This window comes from Monomorium pharaonis, chromosome 1, assembly GCF_013373865.1.
Source record: "Monomorium pharaonis isolate MP-MQ-018 chromosome 1, ASM1337386v2, whole genome shotgun sequence".
Classification (NCBI taxonomy): domain Eukaryota; kingdom Metazoa; phylum Arthropoda; class Insecta; order Hymenoptera; family Formicidae; genus Monomorium; species Monomorium pharaonis.
Genome location: NC_050467.1, coordinates 21,803,655 through 21,829,819, shown reverse-complemented (window position 1 = coordinate 21,829,819; position 26,165 = coordinate 21,803,655). Strand labels below are relative to the sequence as shown.

The 26,165-nt window shown below is 27.8% G+C and overlaps 6 protein-coding genes across 11 annotated transcripts in view; 5 read left to right on the top strand and 1 right to left on the bottom strand.

Annotated features, from left to right (window-relative positions):
* Positions 1-2,900, top strand: part of LOC105828142 (tyrosine-protein kinase transmembrane receptor Ror) — a 238,599-nt gene extending 235,699 nt beyond the window's left edge. Inside the window, exon 14 of one of the 2 annotated variants that reach the window (XM_036293587.1) lies at positions 25-2,900. In XM_036293587.1, coding sequence (XP_036149480.1) covers positions 25-720 — 696 coding nt within the window. In that variant the 3' untranslated portion in view covers positions 721-2,900. The remainder of the gene's footprint in view (positions 1-24) is intronic. The other variant, XM_036293596.1, reaches the window with a different exon arrangement.
* On the bottom strand, positions 1,023-25,996 carry LOC105830985 (probable 39S ribosomal protein L45, mitochondrial). 5 transcript variants are annotated; one of them, XM_036293734.1, is made up of 7 exons: positions 25,798-25,996; positions 25,181-25,501; positions 24,875-25,026; positions 24,651-24,699; positions 24,403-24,552; positions 24,020-24,320; positions 1,023-3,229 (listed from the first exon to the last, which is right to left on the bottom strand). In XM_036293734.1, exons 1-6 carry the CDS (start codon positions 25,846-25,848, stop codon positions 24,033-24,035), a joined length of 1,011 nt encoding a protein of 336 aa, XP_036149627.1. In that variant the 5' UTR covers positions 25,849-25,996; the 3' UTR covers positions 1,023-3,229; positions 24,020-24,032. The 5 variants fall into 5 exon arrangements, with proteins under 5 accessions (XP_036149627.1, XP_036149624.1, XP_012526223.1 ...); XM_036293731.1 differs by lacking the exon at positions 1,023-3,229 and adding an exon at positions 9,526-9,656; XM_012670769.3 differs by lacking the exon at positions 1,023-3,229 and adding an exon at positions 23,378-23,950 and having other exon boundaries at positions 25,798-25,995.
* LOC105836163 lies at positions 3,236-7,269 on the top strand. Its single transcript, XM_012680007.3, has 7 exons — positions 3,236-4,127; positions 4,550-4,644; positions 4,751-4,924; positions 5,064-5,284; positions 6,218-6,438; positions 6,642-6,892; positions 6,973-7,269. The coding sequence occupies exons 1-7, from the start codon at positions 3,972-3,974 to the stop codon at positions 7,184-7,186; spliced, it is 1,332 nt and encodes a 443-aa protein (XP_012535461.2). The 5' UTR covers positions 3,236-3,971; the 3' UTR covers positions 7,187-7,269.
* Positions 7,379-11,072, top strand: LOC105836157. Its single transcript, XM_012679995.3, has 7 exons — positions 7,379-8,364; positions 8,867-8,961; positions 9,091-9,270; positions 9,453-9,667; positions 10,022-10,242; positions 10,376-10,629; positions 10,706-11,072. The coding sequence occupies exons 1-7, from the start codon at positions 8,209-8,211 to the stop codon at positions 10,917-10,919; spliced, it is 1,335 nt and encodes a 444-aa protein (XP_012535449.1). The 5' UTR covers positions 7,379-8,208; the 3' UTR covers positions 10,920-11,072.
* Positions 12,585-15,999, top strand: LOC105836171 (glutamate receptor 1). Its single transcript, XM_028191201.2, has 5 exons — positions 12,585-13,086; positions 13,306-13,535; positions 13,707-13,924; positions 14,199-14,443; positions 14,540-15,999. The coding sequence occupies exons 1-5, from the start codon at positions 12,902-12,904 to the stop codon at positions 14,769-14,771; spliced, it is 1,110 nt and encodes a 369-aa protein (XP_028047002.2). The 5' UTR covers positions 12,585-12,901; the 3' UTR covers positions 14,772-15,999.
* Positions 16,564-23,251, top strand: LOC118647866 (glutamate receptor 1-like). The gene is made up of 5 exons (XM_036293742.1): positions 16,564-19,714; positions 19,935-20,164; positions 20,341-20,558; positions 20,818-21,062; positions 21,159-23,251. The coding sequence occupies exons 1-5, from the start codon at positions 19,647-19,649 to the stop codon at positions 21,388-21,390; spliced, it is 993 nt and encodes a 330-aa protein (XP_036149635.1). The 5' UTR covers positions 16,564-19,646; the 3' UTR covers positions 21,391-23,251.
* Positions 25,997-26,165: the final 169 nt, after the last annotated feature.

Genomic DNA, 26,165 nt, shown 5'->3' with positions numbered 1-26,165 from the left:
TTTGTGCATTTTATTTCTGTTTAGCCATATTACGGATACAACAATCAGGAAGTAATAGACATGATTCGTTCACGGCAACTATTGCCATGTCCCGAAGATTGTCCGACGATGATTTACAGTTTGATGATAGAGTGCTGGCACGAGGTAGCAAATCGTAGGCCACAATTTCCGGAAATCCATCATCGACTGCATAATTGGTACATAAATCAAACTTATTTGAGTGACTTCTGCAACGAGTCCATCACCAGTTACTCCGGCAGTAGTCACAAGAGCACAAACAAGACTAATTCGACGCAACTATCAGCGCCGATATATAAAAGCGATCAGAAAACAGGCACAGAGTCGATGAACGTGTGTAATCTTAACGATCACAATAACGCGATAAAAATGCCACCAACAAGTACTTTCCCAAATTCTAATTGCGTTGAGCAGAGATCAAATTGCGTTTTCAACACGGAGCATGGAACGCCGATAAAAACGTCTAGTTACCAAAATCCTGGTACAAACGTCAATCTGAACGACATTTATGATGATAAACAGTGTTGCTCGCCCAAGTTGAGTGGTGCGAAAAAAGTTTTACCCACGGTAGTACCTCAGACGAGTGTTCCCAAACCAAACGTGCCCAGCAACGGCCCAAGACCGATGCAGAACGGTGCACAATTGGTCGTTAGGTTACCGGATCCCAGTAAAGTTACAACTGAAACGAGGGTATCAAAGTGAATTACTTTATTGATGAAACACTTTTGATTTTTAACGGGAACATTAGTTTCTTATCACTGACGCTCTCAAAGGATTTGAATTTGACAAACTATATATAGGTTACCATCAAGGCAGACACTTTTATTAAAAAGGAGAGAAAAAAGAAGTTAATCACAAATGCATACATTCTGCGTATATTTATTGTAATGATTTATCAGCGTTGATAAAAACATGTTTTTTTTTATTCTCACTATACTATCAGAAATATTTTTTTTCGTATAAACAAAAATATGATAAATACTGAGAGCTATAATAACTAATCATTGCCATATATATATATGTATTTATTTTTACAAATATACACGTATTTTATATTTCCTCTTATTTTAAAGAACGTATGTTTTCTCATGATTATCAGATGATTTTTTTTAATGGTATCGAACACGCAACATAGATACACAGAGTAGTTACAATACTTAATCACTGCCATATATATGCATTTATTTATTGTTATAAATATACACGTATTTTATAATATATAATATTATCGTTTATTTTGTGGATGGTATATATACATATATATCTGTAATGTTTTATATCTAATTTAATATGATCTAGTTTAATATATATGTGGGACATAGAATCGGATATCGTGCTCTATGATTCCATTTGTGACTATAATAATGCAACATAATAGAACAAAATTTTTTAAATATGCTTTTATTTTTACGAGAAGATAGCTTTTCCATTGAAACATTATGCTACCGAATATATGTATAATTTATATGTTTATTCGTAAGATATGTAAGATGAATGAGAGAATTCTATTTCACACAAAAGAAAAATACATTCTCTTTTCATGCAATATCAACGAATGTTGATATCTACAAGGATACTAAAACGAATGTTTAACTATGTGCATGCTCTGTCTAAAGAGTATAATATTGTATGGAATATTGTTATGCTCTATATAAGGCATACTCCTTATAAATCATGTTTTCAAATAATCTTTACAGAACTGTTCAAAATGATTCGTATATGCGGGCAATCGGATATATATTGTAATAAGCAAAAATGAGAAAAAAGAAGAAAGAGCGACAGAAAAAGTGTGTATGTGCGTATGCATGTATGTATGTGTTGTGAATATATATGAAAATGTTTTCTAAAAAGCAATTTTTATAATCATCATATCGTATGCCAAAATCCGGATAGCGAATATTGATTGTTAATAAGAAGATATTCAATTTGTACATTTTTATAATAATCGCATATATATCTGTAAATCTTTGAGGTCACTCTTTTACCCCAAAATGTAATTTATTGTTGCAGTTGCAGTATATGAATTAATTAGAATATGTTCTATATCGAGGTGCGAAAAAATAAAATCCAATGAAAAATATAAAAATAAATTTATAGCATTTATAGGTTTCATGTGTGAAGCGTGCATTGTCAATATTCATAAATTTTTTATGTAATTGTATCATAATTAATAAGACATAATTTATATAAAAATTTTGTTCAATACTATACTCTTTCAGCCACGTACTCAGTATTTTTTGACCTCAAAGACGCAAGCGACTGAGATTTAATATCCACGAATACTCCACTCAGCGATGTTAAATGGAAAATTTTATCAGCGTTCGTGTATAAAAATTTTATGTTATTCATGTATAAGGCGTATAATATACATTTATAACAGGCGCTAAAATACTCGATTTGATACTTGGATCGTGCAACACCCGATGATAAACTTTGCAAAATTAATACTTGATCAAGGTAGTGAATATTAGCGCAGAGAGATTAGAGAATGAAAACGTAGAATCTAAGCACTCAAGGAGAGAGACTGTATTATACTTTTTATAATTTTGTATTAATGAAAAAGAAAAACATGTTCCATTTGTTGGACAAAAAAAGAAGAAAACTGGACTTAACGACATCGTCCAGTGACTTTTATTCCTACGCCCGTTTATCAGATGGATAATGATCGGAGAGTGCGTGAAAGTGCTATTGAGTTAAATAAGACTTTTAGAACTGACAAACCTCCGAATTGAAATTTATATCGACTATAATCACAACCGTTTCGAAGGTTTGTCACGGAAACTTAGACTAAGTTAATTTATGTAAACTTCAGCGAATAATTATACACATTTAAGACCTTTATATATTCAGTCAAATATAATATACAATTCATGTTTTTTGTATATTACGACTAATTATTTCCTTTTTCGTTAAAAAAAAAACCGTTGCAACGTACCAAACATCCGCCATATGATTTGCAAAGAAATATTATTTTACATATTTATTGATTTATTTGTGATAAATATTTTTAATTAATTCATAAACTGAATAAAATTAAAAAAATTTTATAATTTTTATACATTTTATAACACTGATCAACATTTGAGTGTTTCTATATATTGTATATTTTAAAGTTGTAATTTGAATTTTTTTACTTCAAAAAACTTTCTTTGTTTCAATAACGAATTATTTGTCACGTGCAAGATTAGTAAAGTATAGTTTTATTTTTCATCTGCAACAAATAAATGTTCAAACATGTATTAATAATTTTTATGTTTTCTTATATTATGTTTTATTTATATTATGAAGTCATGACATGCGTATATCAGTATCGTCAGACATTGATCGTTTCAGTCTTCGTATTTGCCGTATGATAACAGTTAATATGACGTCAAAGTATCGAATAATTTAGTTGGGGGGAAAAAGCATTATGCAAATCATGATAGCGATTAAAATTCATATATCATGAACAGATAACGTAAGCAAAATGTACTCCGGGATATCTCCAGTTTGATCTATGTCAAAACTATTACAAACCGGATACATAAATGCTGTATATAATCCTATAGTCTGTAAAATATGTATTTATTCTCATTGTTAGATGAAGTTTAAACATTCATCAAATTTATTCAAATTTATAAATACTGCATTAATACAACATTTACATACGTATTTTTTCTTTCTTTCAGCTAGAAAAAGAATTGTTTCAAGCATAAGAATTGATTAGTGTTAAAAAAAATTTCAGGAAAAAATTTTATCTGAAACAACACATAGAACGTTGATAATCTTTTTTATCTCTCATTACATTATAGACAATATGATCAATATGATGATCATAATTTCCGTAATTACTGATATGCAACAAAATAATGTATCATTATTGTTACAAATCGACAAGGCACGTGTAAGGTATTTTTCTGATACGCGCATTATTCTTATTGCTATACATTGAAGCGTTGCCATCATCTGAAACGATGAACAGCGTAATTTGGAATAAGATGAAGAAGGCTTTCGTACCAATCTCTAGCGTGCCGATGTTTGCCATGATGCAACAAGAAAATCTTAGACAAAGTCGAGCACTGGAAACTCACAATTTCCAATTGCAAAATTTGACTCTAACATCTTTTGAGGTACGTTTCTATAAAATAGCTGAATTTCTGTATATTTTTTATTTCTATCGTTAAAATTAATTTTGTAATTTTTAGTAGTTAATAACTAATATATTTTGAAAATTGTTATATTATGGAACATTTATGCATTTGAAACTATCAATTGTGTTTGAACTTTATTATTTTTATGTGTAGTTTTAATTTATTAGCAAAAATTCATAAGAAAGTATAATTAAGTAATTAATTATATTATGTAAACCAAGCAATGAGTATTATTATGATAGTGCGAGAGAAATCAGTTCTATCTTTTAAAAGAACATTATTTACTATGTTGGTAACTTAATAATTATGTAATTTATTAAATAATTAACCATTTTAAATAACTTAAAAATATAAATCGATAGTAAAGGTGGGATAATAATTTATTTAATTACATATTTTAGGAACCATATTTCCTCGAATTTTATGATAATGATACGAAAGTTACAGGACTCTGCGGTGAATTATGGATTCTACTTTCTGAAAAATTGAATTTTACGTAAGATTAATCAAACTACGAGAATTTATTTATTTAATATTATAAAATTAATTGTTGATGAAGTTAACAATAAACACTAATCAAAGGATATATTTTATATTTTAAGATTACAACCAGTAAGGTCAAATGAAATAGGCCTCGGTGTAAGAAACGAGACCATTTATCCAAATGGATTACTGGGCTTAATTTCACGCAATGAAACTATCGCAATTCCCAAAGTCGAAATGTTCAATACTCGACGTACAGCTACTGAGTTTACCGTACCTTTGTGGTTAACCAAGTGTGTTTAAGTGTTATGCTTCACAATATTTCTTCTAAAGTATTAAAAAGACAAGATAATTTTCGAAAAAACATAACGAGTAAAACTTAATTTTATAAATCTCCAAATTGCCATAATAATCTTAGAATAATTTTTACAGGCAGCGTTTGTATATTCACAGTGACACAACAGCATATGACAACACATGGATGGCAAAAGTGTTCTCCTGGAAAATATGGTGTTTTATATTAGTTATGTATTTATTACTAAGCGTATGTAGTTTTTGGTCACAAATTATTCTTGAACGTATTGAAAATAATAGCAAACGCTCGACTATCAGCGATCATATTTTTTATAACTTTGGAATGCTCTGTAATCAAGGTATGAATAATTGTCTTTTGTTTCCGTTCTTTAATTGTAAAAATTCCTAAATTGAAAAGCAATGCAAATACTACACAACGTCATATTTATAAACACTATGTGATATTTTTGTATTATATATCTTTTGTAAAAATTTGTACTACATATAATTTTATTTTGATAAAAATGTTACAGTTATAGTAAGTATATCATTTTTGTATTATTTTAAAATAATAAACTAATTCTCTTAGAAAAATATTCCCAGATAACCAAACATTTTGAACAAACTAATGCATTGCATGTGTTGTTATAGATTTTGCTATACATTTGTTGACATCGAAATAAAACACATTACGAATTCAGCAACATGATTATTTACATGCAATCAATTGAGGACATTTTTAAAAAAGGAGACGGTCAGCAATAATGATACATTATATTGTTTGCAATATAACAGCAACATGTTAACGACAAATGATTGATAACAAATTAATGCTGACATGTTGCTATCAATTTGCTATTGTTAAAAATAGAATTCATATGAGTTCAATCTAACAGACATAATGCTGTCTCACCTTGTTCCGAGTTTGTTTAAATTAGTTACTGCACGATTGTTGGCAACATAACTGTAACATCAAGACATTCGGCTATCTGAGTTTATTTTATATTGAGTATTAAAAGCATTGTTAGTACTTTTACTACTGCACAAAATAATAAATACTGACCATTTTAATATAGTGCCCAGTGTTATATTTCATAAAATCTTAGAGTCCACGTGAAAAGTCAAATTTTGAATTTTATGCGCCATAATTACCTATTATATTCTTAGAGAATTAAGCATTATTTTGAGTTAGAAATAATAATGTTCTTGCTATAATCATAAAATTCTTATTAAAATAAAATTATATCGTAGAATAATCAAAGATTATTAATTTGGGAAATAATGTATAATAGGCTCTATTCCCAATATTTTAAATGGAAGATCAAAGATAGTAGAAATAGTGCTGGGCTTATTTTGTTCTATATTGTACATGGCATTTGGAGCTTTGTTATTCGTTTTTATAGCTAAAAAAGTTAGCAATATACCGCCATTCGATAATTTGGACACTCTGCTGACTGACACTTCATATAAGGTTATTGTTTTAAATGGTTCTATTGGAGACATCGCTTTTAAGGTATTAATAAATATTAAATTAATTTAATATCAATTTAATATTAATATCATTTGTATACATTAAATTATTAATCTACATATTAATTTACATTGTATTTATTAATTCTTGAATTACATCAAGTAGATTCTTGTTGTACCTACTATATATTTACTGTGTATAAAAATATCAATTACTTAAAAAATTTATAGGTGATTAATTTATAGGGAATTACTAGGGAGCCTTACGTAGGATTGAAAAATGAAAAACGCGTTATTATTTCATCAACAATCGAAGAAATGTTTAAACTAGTATGTAAAAAAGGCAAAAAGAAGTATACCGTATTCCAAAGTACAGATGAGTATAAAACAAGAAAAGTTGAATGTCGTTTAACTTCAATTGGAGATCCTTACCATAAGACATGGGCAGCTTCGGGCATTGTGAGAAATTTTAAATACAAAAGGACCATTGACCTTGGGTAAAGAAATATCGGCGGCAATTATATACAATCATATATTATGCTAACATTCTATGTGAATGAATAATTTTTATGCACAGGATACTCAGATTAAAGGAAGTTGGATTATGGAAAGCGTTAAAACATCGATGGTTGACAAATATTCATCAACACAGTAGTTCCAAGATAATTGAAGCGATTAGAATAGATCAAGTTTCTTTAATAATTTTAATGATGTGCTGTGGAATAATAATAGCTGTTATTATTTTTATAATCGAAAAAATTGTGTATGCTTATAAACAAAAGCTGTCATGACTTTTTATTTATACTGTCATAAATACATTTTATTAAAAAAAATATTTACCAGAGCAGTTAATCTTCTCTCACATACACACACACACACACACACACACACATCCGGAAACTTTATTATGTTTATATCGAATACGTCATAATTAATACTTAATTAAAATTGTATGAACCAAATTATTAATCAAACTTGATTATTTATAAATCTCATAAAAAATTTCAATTTTCCTATATGCTTTTATACTTGTGAATAATATTTTTTAATGTACTGCAAATTATGTAACTTAGTTTTAAGTGAGTAATATTGAAATAAAAAGTTTATAAATCTCATAGAAACACATGTATTGATCGTTTCAGTCTTGACATTAACTTTGTCGTGACAAGAAATCAATGTGTTATCAAAGCACTGAGTGATTTGATTGAAAAAAAAGACATGTTTATCCTACAAATCATGATAGGAACTAAAATTAATTAGCCATGAATAAATGACGTAAGGAAAATACTGTACTGCGTAATGTTGGATATCTCCGGTTCGATCAAAACCATTACAAAAACATTGAATATATTGTATATTTGCATATACAATCTTGTAATCTCTGTGTATGTAAAATGTATATTTATTCTCCTCATTAGATGAGAAATTATGATTGAAACATAAATAATTAATGGATACTTAATAAAATATTAATACATGTTCCGTTTTCTTCTTACTCTTAGCTATAAAGAGATTTAGTTCAAATTAAATTTACCTATGCATAAAAAAATCTTTAGAGAAAAATATTATCTAAAGCAAATAAAACGTTGAACATTACCGATCTCATTTATTTCTCATTCTGTTTTTCTTGATTACATTGTAGATAATATGATTAAGGATATGATAATCATAATTTCCGTAATTACTCTTGTGCAAAAAAATAATATATATCATCATCATTGCAAATCGGCAAAGCACATAGCAAAGTGTCTTTGTAATACAAGTGTTATTACTGAGTTTATTATAGATACGTTAAGCGTAATCATCCGAAACAATGAACGGAGTGATTTGGAACAAGATGAAGAAGGTTTTCGTACCAATTTCTAGCGTGCCAATGTTTGCCGTGATGCAACAAGAATATCGTAGACAAAGTCGAGCACTGGAAACTCACAATTTCCAACTGCAAAACTTGACTCTAACAGCTTTCGAGGTACTATGAAATGCAAATGACTGAGTTCCTATCTCTTTATTTTTGTCATTAAGCTCTTATCATTAGCTTTCTAATTTTTGGTACGCTGTAAAAAATTTTTGTAAAATTACAACTATAATAGTGGGTAATTTTGAGACTAACTATAATAGTTGTAAATTTTCTTGTGTTTATAATTTTACAGTGTACAAGTGAAAATAATTTAATTTGTCATAAATTTGTTTACAGTGTATACACAAGTGTAAAAAACAAATTAAGAAATTATTGCAAAATTTATTATACGAGATTACATACACATAAAAATTTACTACTATAGTGGGTCTCAAAATTACCTACTATTATAATTGTAATTTTACAAAAATTTTTTACAGGATAGTTAATAATTAATAATTTTTGGAAATTTTTATATGATGGAAAATGTATATATTTAAAATTATTCATTATATTTAAATTTTACCATATTTTTATGTAGTTTTAATTTATTAGGAATCGTATTATATTTTAGGAACCGTATTTCCTAGAATTTTATGATAATGATATGAAAGTTACAGGACTCTGCGGTGAATTATGGACTTTTCTTTCAGAAAAATTGAATTTTACGTAAGATTAATCAAACTACAATAAATTTATTTAACATTATAAGATTAATTGTTAATGAAGATAATCAAACACTGTAATCAATAAAACAGTAATAAAACACTGTAATCAAAGGATATTTTATATTTCTAGATTACAACCTGTAAGATCAAATGAAACAAGTCTCGGTGCATCAGCTAGGAACCAAACTATTTTTCCACATGGATTATTAAACGTAATTTCACGCAATGAAACTATCGCAATACCCAAAGTCGGAATGCACAGTGTTCGACTTATAGCTACTGATTTTACAATGCCTTTATGGATGAACAGGTATATTAAAAAAATCTGCTTCACAATAATATTTCTTTTAAAATTAAATTGAAAAGAAACAATGTTATTTAAAAAAAAAGATATAGATAGATGTAGATAGATATATAACAACAAAAATACATGTCTTTTTACATCTCATAAACTCCAGATTGTTCTATAATAATTTTAAAATAATTTTATAGCCAACGATTGTATATTCAAAATGAGGTAGTACACGACAAAACATGGATGGCAAATGTGTTTTCCTGGAAAATATGGTGTTTAATATTGGTTATGCATTTATTATTGAGCGTATGCAGTTTTTGGTCACAAATGGTTTTTGCGCGGATAAATAATACCAGACACTCGGCCATCAGCGATCATATTTTTTATAACTTTGGAATGATCTGCAATCAAAGTATGAATTAATATCTCATTTTATTCTTACTTTTTAATTGTAAAATTGCTACATCAGAAGGTAATTTTAAAAAATACCACACAATATCGTATTCATAAATAGTATATGATATTTTTTATACATCTTTTGTCAAGATTTGTATGTTCTTAGAATATGTATGATTTGGTGAAGTCAGATTGTTAATTTTATGAATGCGTTATAATTATTACAAGAAAGTGTTAGAATTATATTATAATAATATATAAAAGTGATATTCTTTTATCATAATCATAAAATCTTTATCGAAATAAATTTATATTTCATGTAATATGTATATAATACAAAGATTTTTAATTTAAATAACAATTGTAATAGGCTACATTCCTAATGTTCTCAATGGAAGATCAAGAATAATAGAAACATCACTGGGCCTCTTTTGTTCTATATTGTACATGTCATTTGGAGCTTTGTTATTTATTTGTATAGCAAGAAGAATTCATATTATGCCGCCATTCAATAATCTAAACTCTTTAATAAGTGATACTACATATGATGTTGTCGTCTTAAAAGGTTCTACCGGAGATATTGCATTAAAAGTATTAAGTACATTTAATCATTTTTCGCGCGTGCACGTGTGTGTGTGTGTGTGTGTGTGTGTGTGTGTGTGTGTGTGTGTGTGTGTGTGTGTGTGTGTGTGTGTGTTAATATATCGACTATTAAAATTTATAGGTAATTCCTGACCAAGTTTTTGCACAAGTAAGAAGTGCAAAACGCTTTGTTGTTGCATCAACAATTGAAGAAGTGTTTAAATTAGCATGTATGAGCGGTAAAAAAAAGTATACCATATTCTACGGCGAAGATGAATATAAAACAATAGATCAAACTAAATGTTATTTAACTCCAGTTGGAGAATCCTACTTGAAGATGTGGATAGCTTCCGGCATTGTAAAAAACTTTAAATACAAAAAGACTATCAATCTCGGGTACAAAAAAGACATTGACGGTAATTATAATATACTCGTATATTATGTTACATAAATGAATAATCTTTATGTACAGGATACTCAGATTAAAAGAAGTTGGATTGTGGAATGCATTAATAAGTCGTTGGTTGATAGAAAGACACCAACACACCAACGATGTCACGACTACGGAAGCAATTGGGATGGATCAAGTTTCTTTAATAATTTTCATGATGTGCTGTGGAATGTTAATAGCTTTTATTATTTTCATAAGTGAAAAAATTGTACATGCTTATAAATGCAAGCTGTAATTTTTTATTTATAGTATCACGAATATATTTTACAAAAGATTTATTTATCAGTAGTTATTTAAATCGTATTAAAAAATTGTATTAAATTTATACCATAAATATTAAGTTACAATTAATACTGTAATACTCCAATTAAAATTATAAAAAAAACAACATTAATTAGACATTATTATTTATATCATTAACATTTTAATTCTTTTATATGCTTTTATATATCTTGATTATTTTTTTAATATTTTACAAATTATGTAATTAATTTTAGCACATAATATTGAAATCAAGATTATAAAAAATTAAAATATAAAGAGAGAATAAATAAATATCATAAAAAGTATATAGGCGATATAACTATATTCATCAAATCTTTAAAAAAAATGGACATTGTGTGTTCCCGAAAACACTCAACTAATAATTAGTTGTAAAGAATTAGAGTACATTCTACTATTATCTTAATACGATGAAAATAAATAACATATAAATAATTTTTTTTGATAGACGAAATAAGACATTTTGTCATAGTTTAGATGCCGCTGAGCTAATTAGAATCATTAACGAATTGAATGAATGCGTAGCATTTATCAACTGGCAAAAATCTATTTTTCATTATCAGTCTTTGACAATATCGTAACTTCCATTATGTGATTCTAACATCTATCCATTAGAGAAAAATAATAAATCGCATTTTGTGATATGCATATCTCGTTGAAAACTATAGTTTAATATGTTCTCATTTGCCTGTACCCTATATAGAATTATCGACACGAACAATTAGTTCCACGATAGAAGTTCGTAAAGGATGGCTATGAAATTTGTTACGCTTGCGATTTTTCAGCTTGCGATTTCGGATTGTTACGCCGTAAGCGGGATAATCTGGCACAAGCAGCAACAGAAATTCGTGCAATTATTCAGCATCCCGCAATTCAACGCTCTTCATAAGGAACATCTGGAGAGATGCCGAGCATTAGAAATGCAGGATATGAATGGAATAGTAGTGAAAGCTATTCATTACGAAGTGCGAACACGTGATTTCTAAAAGATCAACATACTTTTAATTTTTTCTTCCGCAAGATATTACACATTTATGAACTCTACTGAGCTATGAAACATTATGTTCCTTTCATTGTCGAAACATTATTAAGTTGGATGGAATTGCATAATGTATGATTTTTATGTCTGCTGATGCATTACACAGTTTGCTGTTATTTGAAGTGTTATAAAGTAATTATATTGATAATAATGATCAATCACTTGTATGATGACACACAGAGTAAAATATAAACGATGAACAAACAGACAATAGCGTTTGTTTTTAATTAATAAAATTCAAAAGCGACGAAAATTGAGTTTTAGCTGTGTATTGAATTATGAAATTAAAAGAAAAAATCATAAACGCAGAAAAATTTGAAAGTAAAAAAAAATTTGTAAAAAAGAAATAAAAAGAAAAGTTTTATTACTAAACTATCCGATATCTCGGAAGATGCTATCGTCTTTTTAATGTGACTGTTTTAACGTAGTTGGTGTAAAAAAAGCAAGCTACAAAATAATGCATTCGCCTCATAATAAATAACTAAATAATGCATGCTAGCGTGCAGAACTTAACGCATGAACATATCTAGCATGCATCAGAGCAGTGTGCAAGTTAATCATCTATGAAATCATGCATTATGTGATTTCAGTTTTTTTTTATTATACTTGTAATAATGTTGAATAATAATGGACAATAATCATGACAATTATGCATACTTATAGGAATACAATATAGTAATGTTTTACGACAATAGTACGAAAGTCAATGGTCTTTACGGCGAGTTGTGGAATCTTCTCGCAGATTATCTCAATTTTACGTACGTTACAACGAATAGTTTTCTCTCCTTGATTATATATTGAAACGATAAAAAATTTATTTTTCTAATAGCGTATATGTATTTTACACTTGTTCACTTTGCGCGCGATGCGGTTTGTACACCATAAGTCAAAGTGTTATGTTATTTAGATTCATCCCCATAAAAACTAATATTCGAGATTTCGGTGAGAGGCTGGAAAATGGTAGTCGAAGTGGTTTATCTGGCATACTCCAGCGAGATGAAGCGCAGGCAATGATGAGAAGTGCATTTTATCGAGATCGTTTAGACCTCGTAGATTATACTGCGCCTTTTTGGAAAAGCACGTGAGCTTACCCATAGATATAGTATTATAATCATAAAATGTAATCAAGAAACTGCTCACCATAATTTATTTCAAAATTATTATTAGTCGAGAGTGCTACCCTTTCTGCTTTTACCAAAAATAAAAATTTTTTAATTAAAATAAATAAAAAAAATTAGAATAAATAAAAAATTATTTTATTCACAATATACACAATTATTATCAATAAATGATGTTTTAGGTTTCACCTTTATGTTCGACCGGAATGGTTGTTCAGTAATACGTGGATATTCACGTTATTTTCATGGCAATCATGGTATTATACAGTGTTTCTGATTATCATTTTAAGTTGTTTTGGCTATTTTCTGCAAAAAATACCGACGGACAAGCCCAAACACAAAAGAAAAGGCTCTGCAAATTTTAATCTAGGCGATCATTTTTTTTATACATTCACTATAATGAGCGCGCGAGGTACATAATGCATTAAGAAATTTAATAGAAGATCCTTGTAAAAGAATAATTACAAAAAAATGCTCTTTCATTTTCAGTGAAACATCGTAAAAAAGTTGTTTGTAGATCAAAATGTTAATTAATCAACGATTGAAATTGTAATACAATAAGACAAAATAATGTGTTTTTTAGGTGACCCACCTGAAGCTTTTTACAACAAGTTTAAAATCTTGTCAATCTCAAAGAGTATATTCGCATGGTTAATATTATCAGCCTTTAGTTCTAATCTTATATATCGTATGACCAATAGAGAATTGATCCTGCCGTTTCATGATATAGATTCTCTTATTAACAATACAAAGTATGTCTTATTGATGTTTCGTGGCACATTACTTTACAAAACTATTAAAGTAAGCATAGATTACTTGTACATGTATCTATTTTCTATTAATTATTGTTTAAAAATAGTATTTTAATTTATGTTTTGCATTAAAATTTTGGAAGTTTTTTTCTAGTAATTTAGAAAAGCAGTTTTAGCTTCAAACTCAAAGAAAAGATAATATTGATATATTATTGAATATTGAATTTGCTTTAATTATTATTTATATAACGTTTTGTCAAACAATTTTTATGAAAAATAAATAATAAGTACATTTTTTATGTATAATTTGGAACATATTTTAGCAAACTCATAAAGCCTGGATCAGGAACGATTCATCTTCGCGTATAGAATTTATGGAGTTCTCGGAGGATATGCATAATAAAATTTGCAACAATATGCAAAAATATGTGTTGTATGAGATCGAAGACAAATATATGGTAATGAAAAGAAATGGTTGTCCTCTCCGAGCCATGAATAATTACTATGAGACCTGGATAGCAGTCATGCTTCAGAAGAACTTTCATTATAGAAAGACCTTCAATTACGCGTGAGTATTGTATAAATTAACATTATTCAATTATTTTTTTTAAACTATTAGAAAAACTATCTCAAAAATTGTATAATACAATCTTATCCTTTCTAGACTCCTCAAATTCAGAGAAGTCGGACTGTTGGATGGTGTTAGGGATCGTTGGTTTAATACCAAAGTCGAGAATCCAAATCGTAAATTGTTCAAGATGATTGATTTTAATCAAGTCTATTTGATTTTTCTATTACTGTATTTTGGAATATTAATATCATTTATGATACTCATTTTAGAAAAGATTACATACTATTACAAAGTAAAGAATACTCGGCAACATGGACGCAAATAAACGCATATTTCAGAAATAAAAAATATGACTAAAATTCAAATTTTTAATCATTTTTAAAAATTATAATAATTTCTTTGTCCTGAATAAACTTTATCCTGTGCTTTTTCATAATTTATTTCTTTTGTTCTTTTTCATAATTTCTTTGCATTTACAATATTTAGTTAAAAATTAATATTACATGTAAAATCAATATGTAGAACATGCCAATCATCAATTGTATTTGTATCGAAAAATCACAATAAAATTGATCTTAATCGCTTCAACGTTTGCATTAGTTTAATGAAATTTACCATGAAAGCATACAGTGATTCGAAGCGTGATGGCACTTTGCATTATAGCGATGACAACTAAAATTGATTATTCACGAGTAATAAGGTATAAACGTAACGCAAAATCCGAGGAATACGGGATATTTCTTGCGATTTAATAGATTTGACAATTGTATAAAATAGACTGTATAGTTTTACAGTAATTTTATTTTATTATTATTATTTATTTTATATTTGTTAGATTTAACCAAAGCATTTGAAATGCAACTTGTAACTATTAATTAAATAATACTATTTTGGATAAACAAGTCAACTTAATTTATTAAACTTTTTAAATGTTTATATAATTTCTTATTTTATTTATTCAAACCTATAGTATAGTAGCTTAATAAAAGTCTAAATTACATCTCAGCTATGTGATAATTATAAAATAATTTTATAGAAATCAGTTAAATATTTACCGCAAAATGATACATGACATGTATGGATGGTAAAAATTTTCTCTTGGGAAGTATAATGTATTAAGTATATTAATTATGTATATATTACTAATGCACCTTTTTGACACAAAATATTTTTACAAGACTACAGAATAAAGATAAATGTAAAAATAAAATGTCCTTCAGCGAACACTTATTTTATAACTTTAGAAATCTCTGCAATCAAGGTATATACTATAAATAAATAACTGAGAAAGTTACTCGTTTTTCTTAAGAAATGGAATTACACTATAAAATAAATGTACATAATTGCAATAGGCTATATTCTTTGATGTCTTCATGGAAAATCAAGGATAATAGAGGTATCACTGGATCTATTATGTTCTATAATATGCATGTCGTTTGGTGTTTTATTATTTATTTATATAACGAAAAGTGTTTTTGTGTCACCATTTAATAATTTCGAGTCTTTAGTAACTAATACTAAATATGACGTTGTCACTTTGAAGGATACAACTGAAAAATACATGTTTACGGTACATAAATTATATATATATATATATATATATATATATATATATATATTATGTTGATATCTACGATTAAAACGAGTGTTTAACTATGTGCATGCTCTGTCTAAAAAGTATAATATTGTATGGAATATCGTTATGCTCTATATAAGGCATACTCCTTATAAATCATGTTTTCAAGTAATCTTTACAGAACTGTTCAAAATGATTCGTATATGTGGGCAATCGGATATATATTGTAATAAGCAAAAATAAGAAAAAAGAAGAAAGAGCGACAGAAAAAGTGTGTATGTGTATGTGCGTATGCATGTATGTATGTGTATGAATATATATGAAAATGTTTTCTAAAAAGCAATTTTTATAATCATCATATCGTATGCCAAAATCCGGATAGCGAATATTGATTGTTAATAAGAAGATATGCAATTTGTACATTTATATAATAATCGCATATATATCTGTAAATCTTTGAGGTCACTCTTTTACCCAAAAATGTAATTTATTGTTACAGTTGTAATTGTATCATAACTAATAAGATATAATTTATATAAAAATTTTGTTTAATACTATACTCTTTCATCTACGTATTCAGTATTTTTTGACCTCAAAGACGCAAGCGACTGAGATTTAATATCCACGAATACTCCTTCAGCGATGTTAAATGGAAAATTTTATCAGCGTTCGTGTATAAAAATTTCATGTTATTCATGTATAAGGGGTATATAATATACACTTATAACAGGGGGGGGGGGCGCGCTAAAATACTCGATTCAATACTTGGATCGTGCAACACCCGATGATAAACTTTGCAAAATTAATATCTACTTTACCAAGGTAGTGAATATTAGCGTAGAAAGATTAGGGAATGGAAACGTAGAATCTAAGCACTCAAAGGGAGAGACTGTATTATACTTTTTATAATTTTGTATGAATGAAAAAGAAAAACGTGTTCCATTTGTTGGACAAAAAAAGAAGAAAACTGGACTTAACGACATCTTCCAGTGACTTTTATTCCTACGCCCGTTTATCAGATGGATAATGATCGGAGAGTGCGTGAAAGTGCTATTGAGTTAAATAAGACTTTTAGAACTGACAAACCTCCGAATTGAAATTTATATCGACTATGATCCCAACCGTTTCAAAGGTTTGTCACGGAAACTTAGACTAAGTTAATTTAGTAAATTTCAGCGAATAATTATACACATTTAAGACTTTTATATATTCAATCAAATATAATATACATCATGTTTTTTGTATATTACGACTAATTATTTCCTTTTTCGTAAAAAAAAAGAAAAAAAAACGTTGCAACGTACCAAACATCCGCTATATGATTTGCAAAGAAATATTATTTTACATATTTACTAATTTATTTGTGATAAATATTTTTAATTAATTCATAAACTAAATAAAATTAAAAAAATTTTATAATTTTTATACATTTTATAACACTGATCAACATTTGAGTGTTTCTATATTGTGTATTTTAAAAAGTTGTAATTTGAATTTTTTTACTTCAAAAAACTTTCTTTTTTTCAATAACAAATGATTTGTTACGTGTAAGATTAGTAAATTATCGTTTTATTTTTCATCTGCAACAAATAAATGTTCAAACGTGTATTACTAACTTTTATGCTTTTTTATATTATGTTTTATTTATATTATGAAATCATGACATGCGTATATCAGTATCATCAGACATTGATCGTTTCAGTCTTCGTATTTGCCGTTAGATAACAGTTAATATGACGTCAGAATATCGAATAATTTAGTTGGGAGGGAAAAAGTATTATGCAAATCATGATAGCGATTAAAATTCATATATCATGAAGAGATAACGTAAGCAAAATGTACTCCGGGATATCTCCAGTTTGATCTATGTCAAAACTATTACAAACCGGATACATAAATGCTGTATATAATCCTGTAGTCTGTAAAATATGTATTTATTCTCATTGTTAGATGAAGTTTAAACATTTATCAAATTTATTCAAATTTATAAATATTGCATTAATACAACATTTACATACGTATTTTTTCTGTCTTTCAGCTATAAAAAGAATTGTTTCAAGCATAAATTGATTAGTGTTAAAAAATTTTTCAGAAAAAAATATCTGAAACAACACATAGAACGTTGATAATCTCATTTTTATCTCTTATTACATTGTAGACAATATGATCAATATAATGATCATAATTTCTGTAATTACTGATATGCAACAAAATAATATATCATTATTGTTCTCATTAAAAACTATAGTTTAATATGTTCTCATCTGTCTATGCCCTACATAGAATTACCGACATGAACAAATAGTTCCACGATAGAAGTTCGTAAAGGATGGCTATGAAATTTGTTACGCTTGCGATTTTTCAGTTCGCGATTTCGGATTGTTACGCCGTAAGCGGGATAATTTGGCACAAGCAACAACAGAAATTCGTGCAGTTATTTAGCATTCCGCAATTCAACGCTCTTCACAAAGAATATCTGGAGAGACGCCGAGCATTAGAGATGCAGGATATGAGTGGAATAGTAGTGAAAGCTGTGTATTATGAAGTGCGAACACGTGATTTCTAAAAGATACTTTCAGCTTTTTCTTCCGCAAGATATTGCATATTTATGAACTCTACTCAGCAATGAAGCATTATGTTCCTTTCATTGTCGAAATATTATTAAGTTGATAGAACTGCATAATGCATAATTTTTATGTCTGCTGATGCATTATACAGTTCCCTGTCATTTGAAGTGTTATAAAATCATTATATTGGTAATAATGATGAATCACTTGCATGATAACATACAGAGTAAAATATAAACGATGAACAAACAAATAATAGCGTTTGTTTTTAATTAATAAAATTCAAAAGCGACGAAAATTGACTGTTTTAGCTGTGTATTGAATTATGAAATTAAAAGAAAAAAATCATAAACGCAGAAAAATTTGAAAGTAATTGTAAAAAAGAAATAAAAAGAAAGAAGTTTTATTACTAAACTATCCGATATCTCGGAAGATGCTATCGTCTTTTTAATGTGACTGTTTTTAACGTAATTGATGTAAAAAAGCAAGCTACGAAATAATGCATTCCCCTCATAATAAACACATAAATAATGCATGCTAGTGTGCAGCGCTTAATGCATGAACATAGCATGCATCAGAGCAGCGTGCAAGTTAATCATCTATGAAATCATGCATTATGTGATTTTAGTTTTTTTTATTGTACTTGTAATAATGTTGAATAATAATGGACAATAATCATGACAATTATGTATACTTATAGGAATACAATATGATAATGTTTTACGACAATAATACGAAAGTCAATGGTGTTTACGGCGAGTTGTGGAGTCTTCTCGCGGATTATCTCAATTTTACGTACGTTACAAGGAATAGTTTTCTTTCCGTGATTATATATTGAAACGATAAAAAATTTATTTTTCTAATAGCGCATATATATTTGAAATTTTACACTTGTTCACTTTGCGCGCAATGCGGTTTGTACAGCATAAGTCAAAGTATTACGTTATTTAGATTCATCCCAATAAAAACTAATATTCGAGATTTCGGTGAGAGGCTGGAAAATGGTAGTCGAAGTGGTTTATCTGGCATACTCCAGCGAGATGAAGCGCAGGCAATCATGAGAAGTGGATTTTATCCAGATCGTTTAGACCTCGTAGATTATACTACGCCTTTTTGGAAAAGCACGTGAGCTTATCCATAGATATAGTATTATAATCATAAAATGTAATCAAGAAACGGCTCACCATAATTTATTTCAAAATTATTATTAGTCGAGAATGGTACCCTTCCTGCTTTTACCAAAAATTAAAATTTTTTAATTAGAATAAATAAGAAAAATTAAAATAAATAAAAAATTATTTTATTCACAATATACACAATTATTATCAATAAATTGATGTTTTAGGTTTCACCTTTATGTTCGACCGGAATGGTTGTTCAGTAATACGTGGATATTCACGTTATTTTCATGGCAATCATGGTATTATACAGTGTTTTTGTTTATCATTTTAAGTTGTTTTGGCTATTTTCTGCAAAAAATACCGACGGACAAACCCAAACACAAAAGAAAAGGCTCTGTAGATTTTAATCTAGGCGATCATTTTTTTTATACGTTCACTATAATGAGCGCGCGAGGTACATAATGCATTAAGAAATTTAATAGAAGAGCCTTTGTAAAAGAATAATTACAAGAAAATGCTCTTTCATTTTCAGTGAAACATCATAAAAAAGTTGTTTTTAGATCAAAATGTTAATTAAACATTCAACGATTGAAATTGTAATACAATAGAACAAAATAACGTGTTTTTTAGGTGATCCACCTGAAGCTTTTTACAACAAGTTTAAAATCTTATCAATCTCAAAGAGTATATTCGCATGGTTAATATTGTCAGCCTTTAGTTCTAATCTTATATATCGTATGACCAATAGAGAATTGATCCTGCCATTTCATGATATAGATTCTCTTATTAACAATACAAAGTACGTCTTATTGGTGTTTCGTGGCACATCACTTTACAAAACTCTTAAAGTAAGCATGGATTACTTGTACATACATGTATCTATTTTCTATTAATTAATTGTTTAAAAATAGTATTTTAATTTATGTTTTGCATTAAAATTTTTGAAGTTTTTTAGCTTCAAACTCAAGTAAAGAAAAGATAATATTGATATATTTAGTATTAAATATTGAATTTGCTCTTAATTATTTTGTTACGCTTTGTAAAACAACTTTTGTGAAAAATAAATAATACGTACATTTTTTAAGTGTAATTTGGGACTTATTTTAGAAAACTTATAAAGCCTGGATCAGCAATGATTCATCTTCACGTATAGAATTTATAGAAATCGTGGAGGATATGCATAACAAAATTTGCAACAATATGCAAAAATATGCGATGTATGAGGTCGAAGACCGATATATGGCAATGAACAGAAATGGTTGTCCGCTCCGAGCCATGAGTAATTACAACGAGACCTGGATAACGTTCATACTTCAGAAGAACTTTCGTTACAGAAAGACCTTCAATTACGCGTGAGTATTGTATAAATTAACATTATTCAATTATTTTTTAAAAACTATTAGAAAAACTATCTCAAAAATCGTATAATACAATCTTATCCTTTCTAGACTCCTCAAATTCAGAGAAGTCGGACTGTTGGATGGTGTTAGGGATCGTTGGTTTAATACCAAAGTCGAGAATCCAAATCGTAAATTGTTCAAGATGATTGATTTTAATCAAGTCTATTTGATTTTTCTATTACTGTATTTTGGAATATTAATATCATTTATAATACTCATTTTAGAAAAGATTACATACTATTACAAAGTAAAAAATACTCGGCAATATAGATGCAAATAAGCATTTCAGAAATATGACCAAAAATATGACCAAAATTCAAATTTTTAATTATTTTTAAAAATTATAATAATTTCTTTGTTCTAAATAAACTTTACCCTATGCCTCTTCATAATTTATTTCTTTTGTTCTTTTTCATAATTTCTTAACATTTACAATATTTAGTTAAAAATTAACATTACATGTAAAATATGTAGAACATGCAATCATCAATTGTATTTGTACCGAAAATCACGATAAAGTTGATTTTAATCGCTTCAACGTTCGCATTAGTTTAATGAAATGTACCATGAAAGCATATAGTGATTCGAAGCGTGATGGCACTTTGCATTATAGCGATGACAACTAAAATTGATTATTCACGAGTAATGATGTAAACGTAACGCAAAATCCGATGTGGGATATTTCTTGCGATTTAATAGGTTTGAGAGACAAATGTATAGACTGTATATTTTTACAGTGAATTTATTTTATTATTATTATTTATTTTATTCTTGTTAGATTTAAAATATATTTGAAATAAATATACTTTTTATGTATTTATTTATACTCAGAAGAATATAAATAACAATTTAAAAAATAATATGTAATTTAAGGACACGATTTAAAGCAAGATCTTACCCAAAGAAATATTTGACACACATGTCTATTTTCATCTAATCATAGAAATCATAGGAAAGTGTTTTTCTTAAATATAGATCATAAATGATATGTTAACAGATATGTAATAAAAATTTCGATTTATGTTATTCAATAAGCAACAATCCTGCAAATTTTTAAAACATTAAAGAACATCCATATAAGACCATTACCTTTGATACATTCTATATTTTACCATTTCGTTTGAACCAATGAACGTGATTTCAGAAATGTATTCTGTATTATATATCGATCTCAACGGACATGTCATATGACGGTACATACCTAAATAGTAGTCAGTTAATAAAATTGTAATTTAGTTTTGTAACATACAATATTCGACACATGCAATTTGACATACGAAAAAATTTATGACGTACTTGAGCACACGTCACAAATTACGTGATGTCATAGCAATTATTGTAATGGTACTCACTTAAAAAGGACCCAAATTAGGGGTCGAAACATAGCGTTTATTGAATAAAACTAGCCAGTAAGGTCGTTTAATTTTTATAGTTGGTTGAAAAATACATGTTTACGATACATAAACTATATTTATATATTATGAACTATAAAATGTATCGTTTTTCCATAAAAATATATTAAGGTTTAATTTTTTTTTGTTAGCTCAAAAATGTTAATTTTTTACTTATATCACTTTTTTATCAATACAGTTATATAGTGGAAAGCTATTTGGAGATGCAAAAAGAATGAAACGCTTGACCATAGCATCAACAATTGAGAACATGCATAAAATGGCATGTTCCTCAAAACAAAAGAAATATGTTATATATCAATCCAAAGACACGCATAAAATAAATGGAAGTTATATGTCATTTTACTAATATTGGAAAACCTTTTGCTCAAATATGGATAACTTCTGGCATTGTGAGAAATTTTAAATACAAAAGAACCATCAATCTTGGGTACAAAAATATCTGTATATGATAAAATATTTTAAATAGATTATTTTGTAAATTGTTATTTTGGAAATCAGCAGTGTATAAAGCTCTTTAAAACCTATTTAAACTGTATATGTTTTTTCTCCATCAAAATTTTACTTAATTTATACATGGAATATATCTCTGTAATTAAAACAAAAACAATTTGAATTTAAAAGATTATTATATATTATTATTATTATTTTTATTGCAATTGGATTTCAGTTTTTTAGAGCATTTTGATAATTCTAAATTGATAATTGATAATTTCTAAAAAAAAAAAAGAAAATAGCTAAATGATTTAATTATCAATTAAATTCTATAAAGAGTTGATTATTACAAGAGTTGATTATAGCAAACGTGATTCCTGATAATCTAAAAATAGGATATTCAATATTCATATCTTTTGATATTGTTAAAATATATATATACTATTTATTATCTTATTAATGCTAGAGTTTGTTACTTACAGCAAATCTAATTGGTTTGCAATTTCGTCTATTAACTAGTAATTTTTATAAATAGGGTATTGAAATTAAATAAGGTTGGACTAAAATTTCTATTAAAAAACCTTTGGATAGAAAGCAGAATTAAACAACATTACGATAACATTACACCACAATCAATTGAAATACAACAACTATCTTTAATAATTGCAGTGATGTGCTGTGGAGCGATTATTGCTTTCATTATTCTCATAATTAAAAAAGTTGTATTTACTTATAAATTATAGCAATTATAATTTTTTTTACTTATATTCTATCGTGAATGTGGTTCTAAAAGTTTACTTGTAAATAGTAATTTAATTAATATTAAAAAATTGTTAAATCATAATTTCATAAAAATTATATAGATTATAAAACACAATGTACACATAATTAAAGTAATAATATTCCTTAGTAATGACTAAAACTGAAATAATTTTTGAGAATACCGATGCAAATTTTCTTGGAATTTATATATACTTTGGATTATTCCATAAACTGTAATATATATTGTATTTTAATATCATATATAATATAAATTTTATATATATGAAACAAATTACGTACATATATTGTGAATTCACGAAGGCTGCGCGCTTGCCTCACTCTTTGGCGCATCTTCTGTTAATGTAGCTTCTACAGGATGCGGCTCAGTTGGTACAGGATCGTGTTTCTCTTTTGGTACAACATATGTGCCTTCAGCTATGTCTGTTGGAGTCATCCAAGGTGGTATAATCTTATCATGAATTCGCCATACACCATATTCATTAGCTAAATGCTTTTCAAATACTATGTATTCTAATACATCTTTCCTCAGAATTTTGCTTCCCTGAATAAGACGGCCAAATCTGTCATAAACTGCTAAAACCTGTAAATAAATCTTTCACTTAGAAATCATTTGTACCCTTAAAGAAAAAAAAAATTACAAAAAACTATGTTATATATTTAACCTGTTGTGTGTGGAATCGAACAGTAAGTTGTGCAAAAACGTTCTCTTTTGTTATTACATCTGTGGTTCTTGCGTGTACAAGGCGAGCTGGTTCCAAAGACTCTAAGAATTTCCAATGTATAGTTTTGTCTATTATGTTATATGTTATTTTCTAAAAATGTAAAAAGTATCGCAACATGCGTTATTATATGATAACAGATGTAACATAGATATTTTTAATTGGTAAGGACAAGGATATTTTAAACTTACAGGATATGCTGTTTCTGTAACGTATTTTATTATCTCGCTTTCGTTTTTGCTGTAATTAAAAAAATTCTTTCATTTAATAACATTAACAACAATACACAAGAAGATATATTTATTCAGATTGATATAATAATTTCTTTAACTTATATAATGCATTTGCAATTATAAAAGATATAAAAATATATATAAATATATATAAATATATATAGATATAGTTGCTCTCTTACGTGGTTAAAGCTTCATGTGCCTTTTGATAGATATCTAGGGCCTCCTCTAGAAAATATGAAGTCTTAAAAGTATCGTCAAATTGTTTAATTTTTCTAATGGCCATTAAAGACTTGCCCTTTTTTTCTAAGAATGTAAGTTTTTGCTTTGCTCCCTATATTCCAATAGTGAGATAAACAATATGTGTTAAAGAATGTGTATTTCTTATTTTAAAACTAGCGCTTATGATATAAAACTAGCAGGACAGTATGTATATTTTACACTTTGCATAAGTTACAATATAAAAAGTAAAAGCAAAGAACATATACCTCTTTGGTAACGGCAGAATATTTGCCATCACCTTCTGGAGCAACATAAGCCTCGAAAACTGATGGAGTGCAACCAATATATGCTGGTCTTTCCTGCCAAGGTTTCTGAGGAAGAAAACCATGCTCCTTCATACGTGACCGTATTTGCTCTTTGTCCATATTAGCAGGATCTTCGTCATCTTCATCCCATGAGGGAAGTTTTATTTTAATAACTTTTTGTCTCCTTTCCTTTTTCCATCTTGGATCCCAGTGTTTACTCATATACGCTACTTGTGTAGCGTTATTGGGATTAATAGCAGCAACTAGTATTGGAAGATTATTCTGAAATAAATTTCTATATTTTTGCATTCAGATAAATAATTCTTTTATTCGAATTAAAGACAGATCTTCAATTGGTTTTTTTTTAATTGAGATATTCTTTAATGGTTAATTATTTAAATTGGCTTTCAAGACACACATGACAACTTAAAAAAGAAAATGTTTAAAATTTGTAGGAGGCCGGTGTCAAAATAAAAATTCTATGGAAAACTCAATAAATTTACAATTAAATAAAAATTAAATAAGTCATTGGATATTTCATTAGCTTTTGAAAAAATAGAGCTACATTAAATGCATACCTGTAAAAGTTTTCCGTAAGTAAGCACTGGATTCACGTATTTTAACAGCATTCTTGCAAGAATTTTACTACTTGTAAACTGTAGAAGAACGGAAAGGAAGAAATGATTCAATTTATTCAAATTATTGTATATCTAGTAGTTTTCATTAAATTTCGTATTTGTGTTTCACGCATTCACGTTTCAGGTTATATCACGCTGTAAACGATTGTTGACCATAGACAGTAGCTACAACGAAGCAAGAGGAGTAGAACCGATCAGCTAATTTATTATCGGTGTAGCAGAATTGCACTTTTTTCTAATGAATTGCTATGCCTTTTCTAAATAACGATTGAACAATTGGTTTTTATTATTATTAATCGATATCAATT